Below are 17456 nucleotides of genomic sequence, written 5' to 3'. Positions count from 1 at the left end.
TTCCCCGTGGAAGACTTCAGTATTGGATTAGAATCACTAGGCAGTTGGCTTTGACCAGTGCAGATGCAATGGGCCTTTTTCAGTGCTGTAGATTTCTATGACTCGATTTGGATTTATACCACTTTCTTTCACTGCCACCCTAGCACATGAATAACTCTTGGTTGGGAGCAGTATGGCCACGTTCACTAACTCAACCTGAATAGGTAGCTTACTATTTCTCAGCAAGGAAAAGGGTAAGAAAGGAGAAGAAACCAGATACTGCATGCACTTGTTACCGAAGCGTGTTGGCAGTGATTCCGAGTTTAGCACATGAACAAGACATAGCAAGAAAATGCATAGTCGTTTACCAAATGAATTACCATTAGACATTTAATTCCATTGGAATAAACTAACTCTTTCTCAAATTACTTCTAAGGGTGCAGGTGACAGCTTTTTGGGCGCTCTGGCATTCTACATGGCTTGTTATCCTTACATGGAACTGGACGAAATGAGCAGAAGGGCCTGTGACATCGCTTCCGTGAGTGTTCAATCACAAGGAACTCAAGCTAGCTACCCCCACAGAGCACAGCTCCCTCAGGAACTCTTTTAGGGGAAAAAAAATGAAAGAACAGGCCATTCAGTTTGGTTCTAGCCATTGTTCATTTTATTTTTTTTTAAAAGTAACTTGTAAGTTGTAAATAAAAAAGTGACTGTTCCCTCTTCTGATGTTCTTGTCAGCTTTTGAAATATCCCCAAACCACAGGTGGTATTCATTACTTCCAGGAAATCCTGAATTGTCCTCACACAAAATCAGTTCATTTCAGCTTCCAATATCAGATTGACCGGATTTTCTTCTTCTCAAAGAAAAGAACGTGCTTGTTTACTGGAAAAGAAACAAATAAGTGTAGTTACAATTCAGGATACTAAAACAAAATTGGTACCAAGTAAGCAGCTGCCAGACGGGTACCTGACCATAGAGAACAACTGACGTTAAGGGCTCCTCATCTGAGGAACAGTGCCAGGGACACAGCAGAAAAACTTCTCACTGACCTACCCTCATCTGCCAATGCAGAACATAAAACTAAGACTCATCCAGCGGTTCAACTTGTCCACACCGACCAGTCACCCCAGTGTGACCTAGTCCCATTTATCAGCATTTGGCCCATAACCCTCTAAATCCTTCCTGTTCATATACCCATCCAGATGCCTTTTTAAATGTTGTAATTGTACCCACTTCCTTTGGCAGCTCACTCCATATACACACCACCCCTCTGCGTGAAAAAGTTGTCCCTTAGGTCCCGTTTAAATCTTTCCCCTCTCACCTTAAACTTATGTCCTCCAGTTTTGGATTTCCCCACCCTAGGAAAAAGAACTTAGCTATTCACTCTATCCATGATTTTAGAAATTTCTATCAGGTCACCCCTCAGCCTCCAACACTCCAGGGAAAATAGCCCCAGCCTATTCAACCTCTCCTTCTAACTCAAACCCTCCAATCAGGGCAACATCCTTGTAAATCTTTTCTGCACTCTTTCAAGTTTAACATTATCCTTCCTACAGAAGGATGACCAGAATTGTATACAGTATTCTAAAACTGGCCTCATTAATGTCTTATACAGCCGCAACACAATGTCCCAAATCTTACAGTCAATGTACAGACCAATAAAGGCAAGCGTACTAAAAGCCTTCTTCACCGTCCTGTCTACCTGCGACTCTTTCAACGAGCTATGAACCTGTACCCCTAGATATTTTAGAGCTTAGAGGAAGTGTGAAACAGATTCCTAGACAAATCCAAATATTAGAATGGTGATCTTGTAGGAAATGGCAAAGAAAGAGTCAGTGTTGCTGTGTAGTTTTGACACGGGTGCACAAATGTGACATGCATTGAACTGGCAGAAGCTCAAGAGCACACTACCTGCCTTCAGCCCAACTGTATCAGGGCAAGAAATGGTGATGACACCCTCCTATATATTGAAAACAAATCTCATTTATAGTGCCAATAACACTCAAATATTACCAGTCCTATGATAAACTGCCATTACATTTTCATTGCGGCAGCAAATAGGGAAAGTGGCCTCATTTTTTCTTATTTATTTAGAGGACATGGGCATCACTGGCTGGGCCAGTATTTATTGCCTATGCCTAATGCCCAGAGTTGTAGTTTTTGCGTTGGTCAAAAGAGGCTACATCATGCTTATATGGTTGTGATTTAATAGCTATGCAAGGCAATACTGGCAAAGGAAGTTCTTGCCCATTTACATTAAGCTTCAGTAATTGTGCACGTCAGTACAAATTTCTTTATGTGCAATCTTAGCAGAGGCACTCTGAAAATAACCAGATCATGACTCCAATGGAAGAAAATGTAGACAAGGCAATTTAACACAAATACAGCAGTGTGTATAAGCATTCAAAGAACCTTATTTAAAGGCACCAATATAGTTTTATTTTCTCAAACATTGGGGGTAAGAAAACAAGAACCAAATGAAATGTATACTGAAGAATATCAAAGTGAGTAATTCCCTGTAACCTGATTAGAGAAAGCTGACAACTTCAGCAGTGAAAGCAGTTTAAATATTTCCAAGCACTGCAAAATAAAGATTTTCAGAACTGCTTCAAGCCAAACATTCTGCATAGAAGAGTACTAAAAGTTCATTTTTCAATCATATGACACTTAAAGCCCTTGGGTCTTTCATGTTTTAACAAGTGAAGGGAGACATCGTATCCCAGCACAGATACAAAGTACAACACAGAATGTAAATGTTTTCTCAGCCCTTCTTGTGCCCAAATATTTTTTGGAACCGCACCTCTCATTTAAAAGTCTCAAACACATGATGTAAGTGGCATGAGGTTTTTTTTTCTGGAAAAGGAAACACACCCAAACCAATGTCCTGCCACGACTGTTGTCCAATTGTTTCCATGAGTGGATACATGTTTAGTGGAGGATTAGAATATTATGTGATCACATAGCAACAGATTATCAGAATGCTTTTCAATGACATAGCAACCAATAATTGGAGGATTACATACAGGAGTGAGAAGGCATAGAAATTATAGGCCAGTTAAGGCACAAGAGATTTGGCAAGGTTGAATGTTACTTATTTTAATGCAAGGAGACTGACGAACAAGACAGATGAGTTGAAAACTCAAATTAAAACATGGGGGTATGATGTCATTGCTGTAACTGAGACAGGGGTGAGAGGAGGCAGAATTGGCAGCTCAGTACTCCAGAAAAGAACATATTCAGGTAAGACACGGAAGGAGGTAAAAGAGGAGGTGGTGTTGCAATATTGATCAGGGAATCTATTACAGCAGTAAGGAAGAATGCCATTTTAGAAGCCTCAAATGAAGCCATACGGACAGAACTTAAAAATCAAACAGGAGGAAGAAATATCCTATAGGCTCCAAAACAATCTGCAAGAAATAGAAGAGCAGATATGTAGGCAATTTTAGAGAAGTGTGAAAGTAATAGAGTAGTGATAGCCACAGGAGAGGTGCCAGGGGACTACAGGACAGCCAGTGTGTTACCACTATTCAAGAAGGCAACAAAGGATAAATAGGAAATTACAGGCCAGCTTAACCTCAGTGGGGAAAATTATTGGAAGCAATTTTGATAAACAAAATTAATCTGGACTAGGAACGTCAGGGATTAATCGTGAACAGTCAGCATGGTTTTTCTACAGGAGGACATGATTGAGATGCATAAAATTATGCAGGGTATTCATAGGGTAGACAGGTAGAAACTTCTCCACTCTATAGACGGATTAGTGATGGAGGCATGGATTTGGATTGAGGAAACATTTATCACTCAGACATTGTAGGTGTCTGGAACTCACTACCTGTTAGGGTGGTAGAGACAGAAAACCTTTAACATTTAAGAAGTATTTAGATGTACATTTGCAATGCCAAGGCATACAAAGCTATGGCCTAAAGGCTGGAAAATGGGATTAGAATAGTTAAATGGTTGTTTTTGACAAGCACAGACTTGAAGGACTGGAGAGCCCTTTTTCTGTGCTGTGGAACACAAAAATAGATAATAGATCAACTTCTTACAGTGAGATGTGTCAAACAGTCAAACATAGAAAAATTGTTCTCTGACATGGGTCCCATTTGACATCTCCATAATGTGTTCCTTATCATAAGTGATGTGATTAAAAATGTACATGAGTTTCTGCTATCAAAATGAAATGAAATTATTTTCACAGAATGGCAGATAATGGCAGAGTACATGAATAGCTGTAAACCACTATTTCCCTACCATGTTTGTTATACCTGAAATAATATAACACTACCCTTTAATCTGTGAAAGATCCTTGTATCCAAATTGAATAATTCTACTTGCAACGGTGAGTGTTCGCAGCACAAACCCTGCCAGCCTTACATCCTGAGATTATAAAAATACTGGTGTAAACAAGAAATCACCATGCACTCAGATGCATGGTGGTGAAAATGCTCATTCAGTATTGGAGTTCAAAAAAAAAAGCTGCAATTATACAGCACCTTTTCCTTAGTAAAACATTCAAAGGGAATCAGGTTCCACGGGAACTTCATTAAATAAAATTTGACACCATGTCATATGAGGAAATAGTAGGAAGGGTGACCAAAAAGCTTGATTTGACATAGGTTTCTAAGCGTAGTCTTAAAAAGGAGACAGTAAGAAGTGGAAAGTTTTAAGGATGTAATTTCAGGGCTTAGGTCAGCTGCCAATAATGAATGCAACTGCCAAAACTGGAGGACTGTAAAAATCATGGAGGGCTGCTGGCACATTATCAGAGAATTGCACAGGGGAACATAATCTGGCCTAGCTCACTTGATCTAACGTTTGAAACCAATCACAAGTTGTATTTTTTTTTGACAGGGGAGGGAAAAGAGCTATGTTGTAATACCCAATATCGATTTAATACTCAGTGTGCTGAAATCCAAGTCCAGTTATGAAACTAAAATAGTAAGGTCATTTAATGCAAGTGTGTTTTGTTCAGACCTTAGTTTTCTTTTCTGTTTAATCCAAATCATCCACAGTAAGGAGTTACACATGCACACAGACATTGATCACAGATATTCAGTATGTGTAACGCTTTTTAGTTGATGTGCCAAGCAGCACAACAGAAAACTGCTAAATTCGCCCCCTAGGGCAAGCTGTGCTGAAACTAGCAGACGGTGGAAGGAAGCCCAGAACCAATCTCCTGAGTGCCACAGATGAAGGGGAAGTGAATATCACACTGCTTTAGAGAATCAGCCTGCAAATGTTATTCACAGGCCAGCGCTGTTGTAGCGACTAGGAGAAATTTTAACACACATACACACACTAGGCTAGGAGACTATAAAATACATTATCAGAGAGAATAACTGAAACAGAAACTTAATGGGTAGCTAAAGGAATGAGGGATAAATGGATTGTGAATAGAAGGCAAGAAGATAGGATTAGGACTACTGTTTTTGAAAAGGAAATAACCAACATGGACGACTTGGCCAAACAACCTAATATGTGTTATCATTTCTGCTTAATGGGTCATCCCATTTTCAGTTGGCAATATGTTGTGCATGCCTAACACTGAATTGAGGACAAAAAAGGAGATGTATCTTTATATGTAACATTCTGCTTGTAGTTCTAAACCATACTAGACCAATTCATTAGTTAGACTGCAATCCACTACCTTCTCAAAGGGTAATAACTGCTGGCCTAGCCGGTGACCAACCCATATCCCTTGAAAGAACTTTTTAAGAACTGAATACCAGTTAATTTTTATAGTATTTCACAAAGGGAGCCAAGACTGTATGTGTAATTCAAGTGAAATGAGGTTAGAGAGAAAGGTGTAATCACAGCAGGATGCACAGACATAACATTAATATACTATAAATAAACATTAATATATTATAAATAAGCATAACATTTTAAGATGTTATCAATAAGCAATGGGCAGTTAGAGTTGTCATCTGAGATTAATGGAGAAGAGTTAGTAACACTGGTAATGAAGACTCCACAAGTGACACATTCTCCATTCACCTACCACAGCTGCACATTACAATTTACCTATTGGATCATGTTTTCTCAGGACGAGTTTGTCCCGTAGTCGGCTCCTCTTTGCATTGAAGCAATAGCCACTTCCAGCAGCACTCACCATCCTCACAAGGATAGATCTGTCAAAATTTAACAAAAGATTACTGAGATCCAGCTCTGCCAATAAACCAGTCAGATCTACAGTTTTCAGTAATCACAACAATCTATATAATCACAACAACCTATATTTCTTTAACACTCCTCACAACATTGTCTCAGGCCTTTAAAGGATAGTGGACATTGAATGACTAGGGAAAAAAGGTTGAGGGGAATGGAACAGCTAAGCAAAGGATTCTTAGAAGGTTCCAAAAAAAAAGGAAGGGAGACAACAAGATGGAAAGTATTAAATGACAGGATGAGGAGCATGTGAAATTGGAAAGAGGGTTCATTTATGTAGCAACCTATCGCATCCTCTGGATGCTCTGAGTGCTTTTAACCAACGAACTAAATTTAAAGCACAGTTACTGATGTAATACAGATACGTGGCTGGAAGGGGTGGCCAGCAATACTGAATTGAGGAGCGAAGGCTGAGCCGCTGTTGTATGATCTTATTTTGGGGACCAGTGTAGCTCAAGGAGGTCGGAGACAATTGGACCATGGGCTGTGACGTTTTGCATGAGTTGTAACTTATGTAACATACAAGCAAGTTAATGATTCACAATATGTGAATGTGAAATGGAGGCACATTATACGGAGGATGAGCCCATTAACGCCAACTTTAGAAATGATTATGCTATTCCTAGAAATCAACGCACTTTGGCACTTGCCTTTATCCATTCACAGGATGTGGGTATTGCTGGGGAAACCAGCATTTATTGCCCATCCTTGATTGCCTACTTGAGGTACCTTCTTGATAATGCAGTCTCTGTACATTATGGTTGTATCAGAACTGCTATGAAAACTAAGTGGCTGTTTTAGAAAGCATTGGACAGAGTCAACCAAATTGCTGTGTGTAACATGTAAACCAGACTCAGTAAAACCAGCAGGTCTGATTCTCCAAAGGACATTAATGAAACTTTTGGATTTTTAACAATGAGTCAGTAGTTTTAATGTCAAATATTACTGATTCTAGTTTTCTATTCCTGGTTTAAATTTAATTTTCACAACTGTCATAGTGGGATTTGAACTCATGCCTCCAGATTATCACTTCAGCCTCTGGATTGTAAATCCAATGACTTAACAATTATTTTACAATACCCTTAATGAAATGGATTCATCTACTCAAGTCACAAACAACTGCTTGGTTGGGATTTCTAAACGTCCTTCTTCCTATAGAACTTTAAGAAAACTTCTGTTTCACAAATGTCTCCTCCAAAAGGTTAAAATAAAAATTGAATTAGGTACAGCCAATACAACACATTTAGATGCAATATAGAGCCTGTGTCAGCATCTGAAAGGCATGCTTTAAAACAGGACTTGCATATTTTCTCATTCATCTTTTATGCTTCACACTTCCACTTCAGTTTGACTACAAATCCAGGAAAGATTTAAATAAATTAATGAAGTTGGGACTACTTTCTTTGAAGAGAAGTTTGAGTGGAGATTTAGTCGAGATAGTCAAAATCACAAGAGTCTTGGACAGAGTAGACAGGAAGAAACTGTTCCTGTTGATGGAAAGAATGAGGACAGGAGGTACAGATTTAAGATAATTGGCAAAAGAAGAAAGGCGACATGAGGAAAACTTTTTCAGGCAATGAGTGGTTAGGATCTAGAATGTACTGCCCAAGATTGTTGAGGAAGCAGGTTCAAACAAAGCATTCAAAAGGGAATTTATATATTTATTATTATCTGAAAAGAAAGAATGTGCAGAGTCATGGGGACAAGGCAGGAGAATGGCCATAGGTGAACTACTAATTCAGAGAAACAGTGCAAGCTCGACGGGGCCAATGACTTCTTTGTGCACTGTAACGATTCAGAGATTCTGTGAATTGACTGTTCTTCAGACATGAACTTGAACAGTATTAACAGATTATTTAATTGTGAAGAATTTTGTAGAACAAAACCCCATCCTAACACGATGGCCAACTAGCAGGAATCAGTGGACAGCAGTCAGGAGAGGAACACTGGCTTATGTTAACTCTCTCTGGCTTGGAGCACTCCTAGCACCCCAACAGACACATTACTAGATATAAGCTCATATTGGACAGGAGTCAGATCTGCAATCTTCCAGTTTGTGTAGCTCCATTATCCTGGCCTTAACAGACAGGTCAACAAGGAAACAAAGGAGATACACCAAAAAAAGACCTTTCAGTTGATGAAATAAATGTCATATGTTTCCAGCAATTTTGTCAGAACTTTTCCCATCAGCAGCATTAAGGTACTACATATATCTTACCAGGAAGTGCTAAAAATACAACAGAATGCAAATAATCTGCAGCCATCAGGAGCAGACGAAGTACAACAGCTTGGGGATATTGACTGAAGGTCATTGCAGCTGATTATTGCCTTTCATAGCCAATCTGAAAAAAAAGTCCTCTGCCCGAGTTGCAACTGTATCATTTATTAAACCCACAACACACTAAAGCCTAGAAATGATGCTGTTATATTGTATAAATGCTTCATAATGCCATTAAAGATAGTACAGAAATCTTTATGCATTTATGCTACTTTATGCATTTATGACAATATAATCTCTGAGCACAAACAATGTTTTGAAATATTCCATGCACAGCCCTTTTGGTAGATGCTCTACCAATTATAGACAATGTGATGGCATGCTTGACCAGTGTCCCTGAGAGTGATCTCAACAAGCACCTCCTCTATCCCTGGTGCACTCTATCCATAATATCAACTATCTGCAGGAAACAGTGCACCATATTTGCTGCGACACGGCTGAATTTGGTGTCAAAGCAATTCAGCACTCAGGCAGTTGCTGGCGATAAGAGCTTAAGACCCAGGAGCAGGAGTAGGCGATCTGGCCCTTTGAGCCTGCTCCGCCATTCAAGAAGATCATGGCTGATCTTTTCATGCCTCAGTTCCACCTACCTACCCTCTCACCATAACCCTTAATTCCTTTACTATTTAAAAAATGGTCTATCTTAGCATTAAAAGCATTCAATGAGGAGGCCTCAACTACTTCACTGGGCAGGGAATTCCACAGATTCACAACCCTTTGGATGAAGAAGTTCCTCCTCAATTCAGTACTAAATCTGCTCCGCCTTATTTTGAGGCTATGCCCCCTAGTTCTAGTTTCAACCGCCAGTGGAAACAACCTTCTTGCTTCTACCTTATCTTTTCCCTTCATAATTTTATATGTTTCTCTAAGATTCCCCCTTCATTCTTCTAAATTCCAATGAATATAATCCCAGTCTATTCAGCCTCTCCTCATAAGCCCTCTTAACTCTGGAATCAACCTAGTGAACCTCCTCTGCACCCCTTTCAGTGCCAACACATCCTTTCTCAAGTAAGGAGACCAAAACTGCACACACTACTCCAGGTATCCACTCACTAGCACCCTCTACAGCTGCAATATAACCTCCCTGCTTTTAATCTCAATCCATCTAGCAATGAAGGACAAAATTCCATTTGCCTTCTTAATTGCCTGTGGTACCTGCAAACCAACCCTCTGCGATTCATGCACAAGGACACCCAGGTCCCTCTGCACAGCAGCATGCTGCAAGTTTTTTACCGTTTAAACAATCGTCGTTTTTACTGTTTTTCCTACCAAAATGGATGACTTCACATTTATTAACATTGAATTCCATCTGCCAGACCTTTGCCCACTCACTTAAACTATCTCTATCCCTCTGCAAACTTTAAGTCCTCTGCACACTTTGCTCTACCACTCATTAAAGTGTCATCTGCAAATTTTGACACACTACACGTGGCCCCCAAATCATCTCTGTAAATTGTAAACAATTGCAGTCCCAACATTGATCCCTGAGGCACACCACTAGTCACTGTTCACCAACCAGAAAAACACTCATTTATCCCCATTCTTTGCTTCCTGTTAGTTAACCAATCCTTAATCCATGATAATACATTGCCTGTAACACCATACACCTTTATTTTATGCAGCAGCCTTTTGTGTACCACCTTGTCAAAAGCCTTTTGGAAATCCAGATATAACACATCTACGAGTGTGGTGGACAACACGGACTCAATAATGTCTTCATAGAATTCTAGCAATTAGTCAAGCATGACCTGTCTTTCATGAACCCATGCTGCATCCACCCAATGGGGCAATTTCTGTCTAGGTTTCTTGCTATTCATTCCTTGATGATAGATTCAAGCATTTTCCCCAGTACAGAAGTTAAGCTAGCCAGCCTGTAAATTCCCCATCTTTTCTCTACCTCCTTTTTTGAACAGTGGCATCACATTTGCGGTTTTCCAATCTGCTGGAACTGCCGCAGAGTCCAGCAAATTTTGGAAAATTACCATGAATGTATTTGCTATTACTCCCGCCATCTCTTTTAGTACTCTCAGATGCATTCCATCAGGGCCAGGACACCTTTAGCTCCATTAGCTTGCCCAACACTACCTCTTTCGTGATAATGATCATGTCTAGGTCCTCACCTACCTTAGTCTCTTTGTCATCAATTACTGGCAGTAATTTATGTCCTCCACTGTGAAGACCGACACGAAATACCTGTTCAATGCCTCAGCTTTTTCATCATTTCCCGTTATTAAATCCCCCTTCTCATCCTCTAAAGGACTAATGTTTACCTTAGCCACTCTTTTTCATTTTATACACTTATACAAACTTTTGTCTATCTGTCTTTATATTCTGAGCTAGTTTAGTCTCATAATCTACCTTATTTTATAACCTTTTTTCTGGCTTTCCATTGATCTTTAACGTTTTCCCGATATTCTAGTTTCCCAGTGGTCTTTGCCACTTTGTATGCCTTATTTTTCAATTTGACAGCCTCCCTTATTTCTTTAGGCGTCCATAGCTGATTACCCCCTATCTTACAGTCCTTCCTTTTCACTGGCATATACTTTTGCTGAGCACTTTGAAAGATTGCTTTGAAAGTCCTCCACTATTCCTCAACTGTGCCACAATATAGTCTTTGCTTCCAGTCTACTTTAGCAACTCCCCCCTCATCCTATTGTAGTCTCCTTTGTTTAAGCACAGGACCTTGTTATTGGATTTTAACTTCTCACTTTACATCTATTTTCTAAATTCAACCATACTGTGAGCATTCCTTCCAAGAGGATCCCTAACTATGAAATCATTAATTCTCCCGGTCTCATTACACAGGATCAGATCTAGAATAGCTTTCTCCCTCAGTTCCATTACATACTGTTCAGGGAAACTATCGCGGAAACATTCAGTGAATTCCTCCTCAAGACTACCTTGACTGACCTGGTTTAACCAAACTGACATGTAGATTGAAATCTGCTACGATAATTTCCGTACCATTTTTACAGGCATTAGTTATTCCTTTGCTTATTGCCTGTCCCAATGTGATGTTATTATTTGGTGGCCTATAGACTACGCCTATCAGTGACTTTTTCTTCGTAGAATTTCTAATTTCCACCCAAATGTATTCAACCTTATTCTCCATAGAACTTATATCATCTCACTACCACCCTAATGGCATTCTTAAATATCATAGCAACACCACCTCCCTTACCTTCCTGTCTGTCCATCCGAATAGTCTGATACCCCTGGGTATTTAATTTTCAGTCATGACCATCCTGCAACCGTGTCTCCGCAATGGCTACTAAATCATACTCATTTGCGATTTGTGCCACTAACTCATCTATCTTGCTTTGAATGCTACAAGCATTCAGGTAAAGTGCCTTCATGCTAGTTTTTATACCTTCTTTTTGAATTTTAACATCTCCATTGATAATATCTCCTGAGTTTTCCTTCCTCTTAACTTCCTTTGTTGTCTTCAATGTAGTTAAACCCACCTGCACAAATGTTAACCTGCTGTTTCCTTTTCTATTTACCATTATATTTCCTGTCATTTTCCCCTTTCTTTCACTAGTTTAAAGTCCTAATGACTACCCTATTTATCCTTTTCACTAGAACACTGGTTCCAGATCAGTTCAGGTAGAGACCGTCCCAATGGTACAGATCTCTCCTGTTCCAAAACTAATGCCAATGCCCTATGAAATGGAACCCCTCCTTCCCACACCACTCTTAGCCACATCTTTACTTCCCTAATTTTCTTATCCCTATGCCAATTTGCATGTGGCTTGGGTAGTAATCTGGAGATTATAACCCTTGAGCACCTGTTCCTTAATTTTGTTCCTAGTGCTTAAGAATCCCCAAACAGGTCCTCCTTCCTACCTTTGCCTATTCTGTTTGTCCCAATGCAGACCACAACAACTAGATCCTTACCCTCCCGCTCCAATATTCTTTCAAGCCAGTTGGAGATGTTCCTCATCCTGGCCCCGGGCAGGAAACATGCCATGCAGGACACTCAATCCTGCTTGCAAAGGATGCTGCCAATCCCCCTAATTATACAGTCCCCTACAACTACCACTTGTCTTTTTGCTCCCCCCTCTTGAATAGCCTCCTGTACCACGGTGCAGTGGTCAGCTCGCTCATCCTCCCTGCAGCCCTTTTCCTCATCTTCACAGGGAGCAAGTACCTCATACCCTGTTGCGCAAGGTCAAGAGCGGAGGCTCCTCCATTCCTGAATTAAGGATCCCCCTACCTGCCTCACTTGCAATCACACCCTGCTGTCCCTGATCACTGACTGAAGTACTTAATCTACCAGGCATGACTGCCTCCTGAAACAAGGCGTCCAGGTACTTCTCCCCCTCCTGGATGTACCGCAGTATTTGAAGCTCAGTTTCCAGCTCATCAATTCCGAGCTGAAGTTCTTCCAGCAACTGACACTTGCTGCAGATGTGGTCACTGCAACTCCCACATCATACAGCTACAGCACATCAGCTGTCCAGCCATCTCTACTTGATGTCACTGCTAGCAGCACTGCAGGTAACTGTTTGCAAAGAACATGGCCCTGCGTTAAGTGAGTAATGCAAAAAAAAGGCTTTCACAATGCAATAAAATGTTTTTCAAATGCTTTGAAGCAATTCAGTTAAAATCTCAGAATCATGAATTGCTCACTGCCCCATGCTGAAACTTGTCCACCCCGACTCACTACCTCCCCAACTCTCCCCATCCTGCTCACCCTCTTCTCCCTCACAGTTTACCAGTCACTGTGAGAAAGGGAGCAGGGCAGCAAGTGGGAGGGAAGCAAAAAGGAGCAGGGTGACCAGGAGGTGGCAACCGGTGCAGAGCGAGGAACCAACAGAGATATGATGAAGGCAGTGAGGCGAGAGTGAGGGGGGTGAGGGCGAGGGCGAGAGTGAGGGGGGTGAGGGCGAGGGTGAGAGGAGCGAGGCGAGCAAATGAGGGATGCCAACTTGCATTTTCAGGTGTACACTGATTAAATGCTGAAGGGCACCATCTTCCTGTGCAGCATCTGGAAACAGAGCTCTGGCTTGACAGCATCTCACAGCCTTGCAGCCTCTACCACAGTGAAAGTACAGGAAACAAAATCATGCAAAGATCAGCACTTCACAGATATCTTTGAAATCACACAACATCTTTGCTCAGCATGTATGACTATAGTCACTGGGTCTTTGGCCTGGAGCCTCTGCCCAACACAACACTCCACCATGGGAGCACCACTATCACAAAGATTGAAGAAGTCTAAGGACAGAGCTCCCATCACCATCTGAGGGCAAGTTGGAGTGGACAATAAGTATAGCCTTGCCAGCATCACCCATATGCCAAGAACGTATTAAAAAAGACCAGATGTATTTGACTCTACTACCAGTCATTCAAAACATATAAAAATGGCAACTGAAGCTTGGATTTGACAGCTGAGAAGTAAGGCTTGGGAACAAGAAACTCTTTTTACTTAAAAAAAACTTTCCTAATCTCCAGTAAGTAAAACTGAAAGAACTGCGGACGCTGTAAATCAGGAACAAAAACAAAGTAGCTGGAAAAGCTCAGCAGGTCTGGCAGCATCTGTGAAGCAGAAAACGGAGTTAACGTTTCGGGTCCGGTGATCCTTCCTCATGACTGAGCAAAGACCTTTCCTACACTTGTATGGAAATGTCATCAATGTCAAAGTCTCCACGGAATGCAAGAGTTTACAGTGATAACTAGGTTTAGCAACCAGATACTTTGGACCCAGTTACACCAATAAAACACTGCAATGGGGTAACTTCTGGACAATGCCTATAGGGCTTAAGATCAAAAGAGCTGTTAAGTAAAATACTTCCACATTTCAGTTTTTGATGAAGAGAAGATACTGAATGGATTTGATCCCATAAAGTAACACCCTTTGTGGGATTTAGGGAGGTTAGCACAGTTATCAACTCACATCATTTGAATATCCTAGAACTCAAATTGCATCCAAGAGGAGACAGACCTGAAAAACACCTCATCAGACAGCGCTGTTGCAAAAGGTTATTTTCTTTCCTGTTCATTCCTGGGATATGGGCATCCATGGCAATTGATGGGGGAGACAGAGTTCTTAATTGTCCATCCCTAACTACCCCTGAAAAGATGGTGGTGAACCACGTTCTTGACAAAAATGAGTGCCTTGCTAGGCCAACTATGTTGCTGTGGCTTTGAAGTCACGTATAGGCCAAACTGGGTAAGGATGGCAAATTTCCTTCTTTAAAAGGACATTAGTCAGTCAGACACGGATTCCGGTAGTTGCTCAGTCACCATTACAGATTCTAGTTTTTATTCCAGAAATACTTATTAACTGAATTTAAATTCCCCAGCTGCTGTGGTGAGAATTGAACTCATGAAGTCATTTCTAAACAATGCAAACATGGAGATAATAGGAGCCTGTTCCTGGATCATTAGTTCAGGCCTTTGGATTACTAATCCAGTAATATAACCATTATGTCATTGATGCCTACAACTATAACACAGCCCATTTGATAAAAAAAATGCCTCCCATGTAGTGTAATTTGAATGTCCTAATTCAAACTTCTAACAATTTAACTTTCCTTTGCATGCAATAAAAATCTGAAGTAGCAGGAACAGGGAGGCTATTAAATTGTTCTTTGTTAATGAAAAGAGTTCTCAAAATGCCTACACCCGGTACAAAACCCATCGTCAGGATTGAATTCAATTGCTGACCATAGGATCAGACTTCTACTGTATTTTAATTAGTGATCAAACCAGAGACAACTGGCAGTTTTAACCCAGTCAAAACATTTAAAGAACAAATAAAAGTACTTTTGGCAGTGGTGGGTTGATGTACATATCAAGAATTTAATGTTTTAAATGAATCTCTTAGTCCATCCTGGACATCACAACAGATTCTAGTCATCAGATGAACAGAAGGGCAGCGTTTGAAACTCAACACGAGGAACTTGGCTCAGACAGTGGGGTAGTCGAGGAAACAGAAAAGCTGAAATTGGTGAGCTTAAGGATCTGTGATCACCTCAATGACTCTTCACATAGCTGTTCTATAAGTGAGAGAGGAAAAGATAAAGCAGCCACTCTCACATTTACTAGCAGTGGTTACACAATATCACTAACAGCTGAGGAGCAAGAATGCTGACCTTCCTCCCACCCAAAGTACCAGGAACGGTGCATGATCATCTTTTTCCTCCAAATTGAAATGACTCAAAAAAGTACTTAAGAAAAATGAGGTATCACTGATAAAAGAACGTCAATAAATGTGAAGCAAAGATTGTCAGGAGAAGTTCAAACTGTACACAGTGAGTAATGTAAATAGTTACTGTTGAAATGGAAACAACAGGTATCCAGCAAGACGATTATAGTGAGCCAGCTCTGACGCACATAAAATGAACCATTTCAAACAGTGAAAGACAACAGAAAAGACCAAACCCTTCAAACCACAATTGTTCTAAATAGAGAAGTGCAACAAGTCTCCTTGTGTTCCTGTCCAGCCCTACCCTATCTACAGGTGCCTTTTCAAGTTGGGTAACAACAGAAACAAAAAACATGTTTCTGCTCAGATGAAAGGAACTTTTGAAACTAAGTTCTTGCAGACTCTTCAGTAAAAACCAACAAGATCAACACTCCCCCAGAATGATGCGAATCACAAGCCCGGCCCTTCAATTAATAGGCATTATGAAAAGCGAGATTACACTTTCAACTAGAATAGCTTATCAACACCGATAGTTTGAAATCAAACTTAAGCAAATAGAAACTGACACTCAAGTGAATAAGCTGCAATTTACATTATGTTGTTTTAATTTCAATTGCTGAATCAATGCCAATTTGCTACATTTACACTGTCTCACCCAGCTCTGTCACCCTGGCCCAGTTTTAAAATCTGCGATTCAGCTGCTAGGGAATGGGATCCAGACATAAAAGCGTTACCAGAGAAAGCATGGATCTCCCCCCTCACTCTATGGACAGAGAGAGAGAGAAAGAAAGAAAGAAAGAAAGAGAGAGTGGATCTACCACCCCTCTCTATTAAGAAGCAAGTACCCCACAGAGTGAAGAAAAACAATTCAGTGAGCATCACAGAGCCGTTCAAGTGAGGCCCAGCAGTGGATTGTCACTCGTGAGGTCAGAATACCTGGTTGCCTAAGAAACCCAAAAAAGTCACTAATAAACTGAAGGACATCCTTTCTTTCCTATTCCCTACTAGTGTAGGCCAACCATATCCTTATATCCTCTGTCTTGACAGCCCCATCAGTCTTCAGGGAGCATCATAACCTGCCCAATGCGATAACTGTCTTATATCCACACACTACAAAGGGTCACTCAGCAAATGCAGATTCCCTGGATTCCTTGGACAAGCTGCGCTCTGCCCATACTCAGTACAGATTTGAAGCCATTACACTCTACAATATACTTACTTATCAGAACTGCTACTCAAAAAATTATCAAATTCCATCCACTTTACCTTTAGTCATACAGTACAACAATGATGAAATTCTTGGCTAATCATAGCATTTAATTCATCTATAACAGACCCAGGAATGAAGCAAAGGGAATTTCAGACGTGGGGAGCTCTGAACATTTCTCAATATCGAAAGTCATTTGCTACTCGTCTGATCAATATGTTCAAATCCTGCTTAAGCTGAGCCTGTTCGGTTTCAGAATTTATAACTTCTGAAGATTTTAGAAGTATTCATTGTAGCATTCACAAGTTTAAAACCTATAAACCTTGTGACAAGCAATATTTATGAAGACAAAAAGCAAAACAGATTCCAAAGAAAAGCTGAGACAACAAGGTGTAGAGCTGGATGAACGCAGCAGGCCAAGCAGCATCAGAGGAGCAGGAAAGCTGACGTTTCAGGTCTAGACCCTTCTTCAGAAATGGGGGAGGGGAAGGGGATTCTGAAATAATTAGAAAGAAAGTGGGAGGTGGATAGAAGATGGATAAAGGAGAAGATAGGTGGAGAGGAGACAGACAGGTCAAGGAGGCGGGGTTGGAGCCAGTAAAGGTGAGTGTAGGTGGAGAGTTAGGGAGGGGATAGCTCTGTCCAGGGAGGACGGACAGGTCAAGGAGGC

General features: G+C 40.7%; 2 protein-coding genes across 9 annotated transcripts in view; one reads left to right on the top strand and one right to left on the bottom strand.

Moving 5' to 3' along the window:
* rbks (ribokinase) overlaps nucleotides 1-17456 on the top strand; it is a 170811-nt gene that overhangs the window by 136785 nt on the left and 16570 nt on the right. For 4 of the 8 annotated variants that reach the window (XM_048596532.1, XM_048596528.1, XM_048596533.1 and 1 more), the window contains one exon: nucleotides 416-699. In XM_048596532.1, coding sequence (XP_048452489.1) covers nucleotides 416-589 — 174 coding nt within the window. In that variant the 3' untranslated portion in view covers nucleotides 590-699. Of the gene's footprint in view, nucleotides 1-415; nucleotides 700-17456 lie in introns of those variants that run through there. The other 4 variants (XR_007262063.1, XM_048596529.1, XR_007262064.1 and 1 more) reach the window with 3 other exon arrangements.
* Nucleotides 621-17456, bottom strand: part of mrpl33 (mitochondrial ribosomal protein L33) — a 41068-nt gene continuing 24232 nt past the window's right edge. Inside the window, exons 3-4 of the mRNA XM_048596534.1 lie at nucleotides 6005-6111; nucleotides 621-862 (exon numbers count right to left, since the gene is read on the bottom strand). Of these exons, the coding sequence (XP_048452491.1) occupies nucleotides 813-862; nucleotides 6005-6111 (157 nt within the window). The 3' untranslated portion in view covers nucleotides 621-812. The remainder of the gene's footprint in view (nucleotides 863-6004; nucleotides 6112-17456) is intronic.

Source organism: Rhincodon typus, chromosome 5, assembly GCF_021869965.1.
Source record: "Rhincodon typus isolate 14 chromosome 5, sRhiTyp1.1, whole genome shotgun sequence".
Lineage (NCBI taxonomy): Eukaryota > Metazoa > Chordata > Chondrichthyes > Orectolobiformes > Rhincodontidae > Rhincodon > Rhincodon typus.
This window is presented reverse-complemented; position numbering and strand designations above follow the sequence as displayed.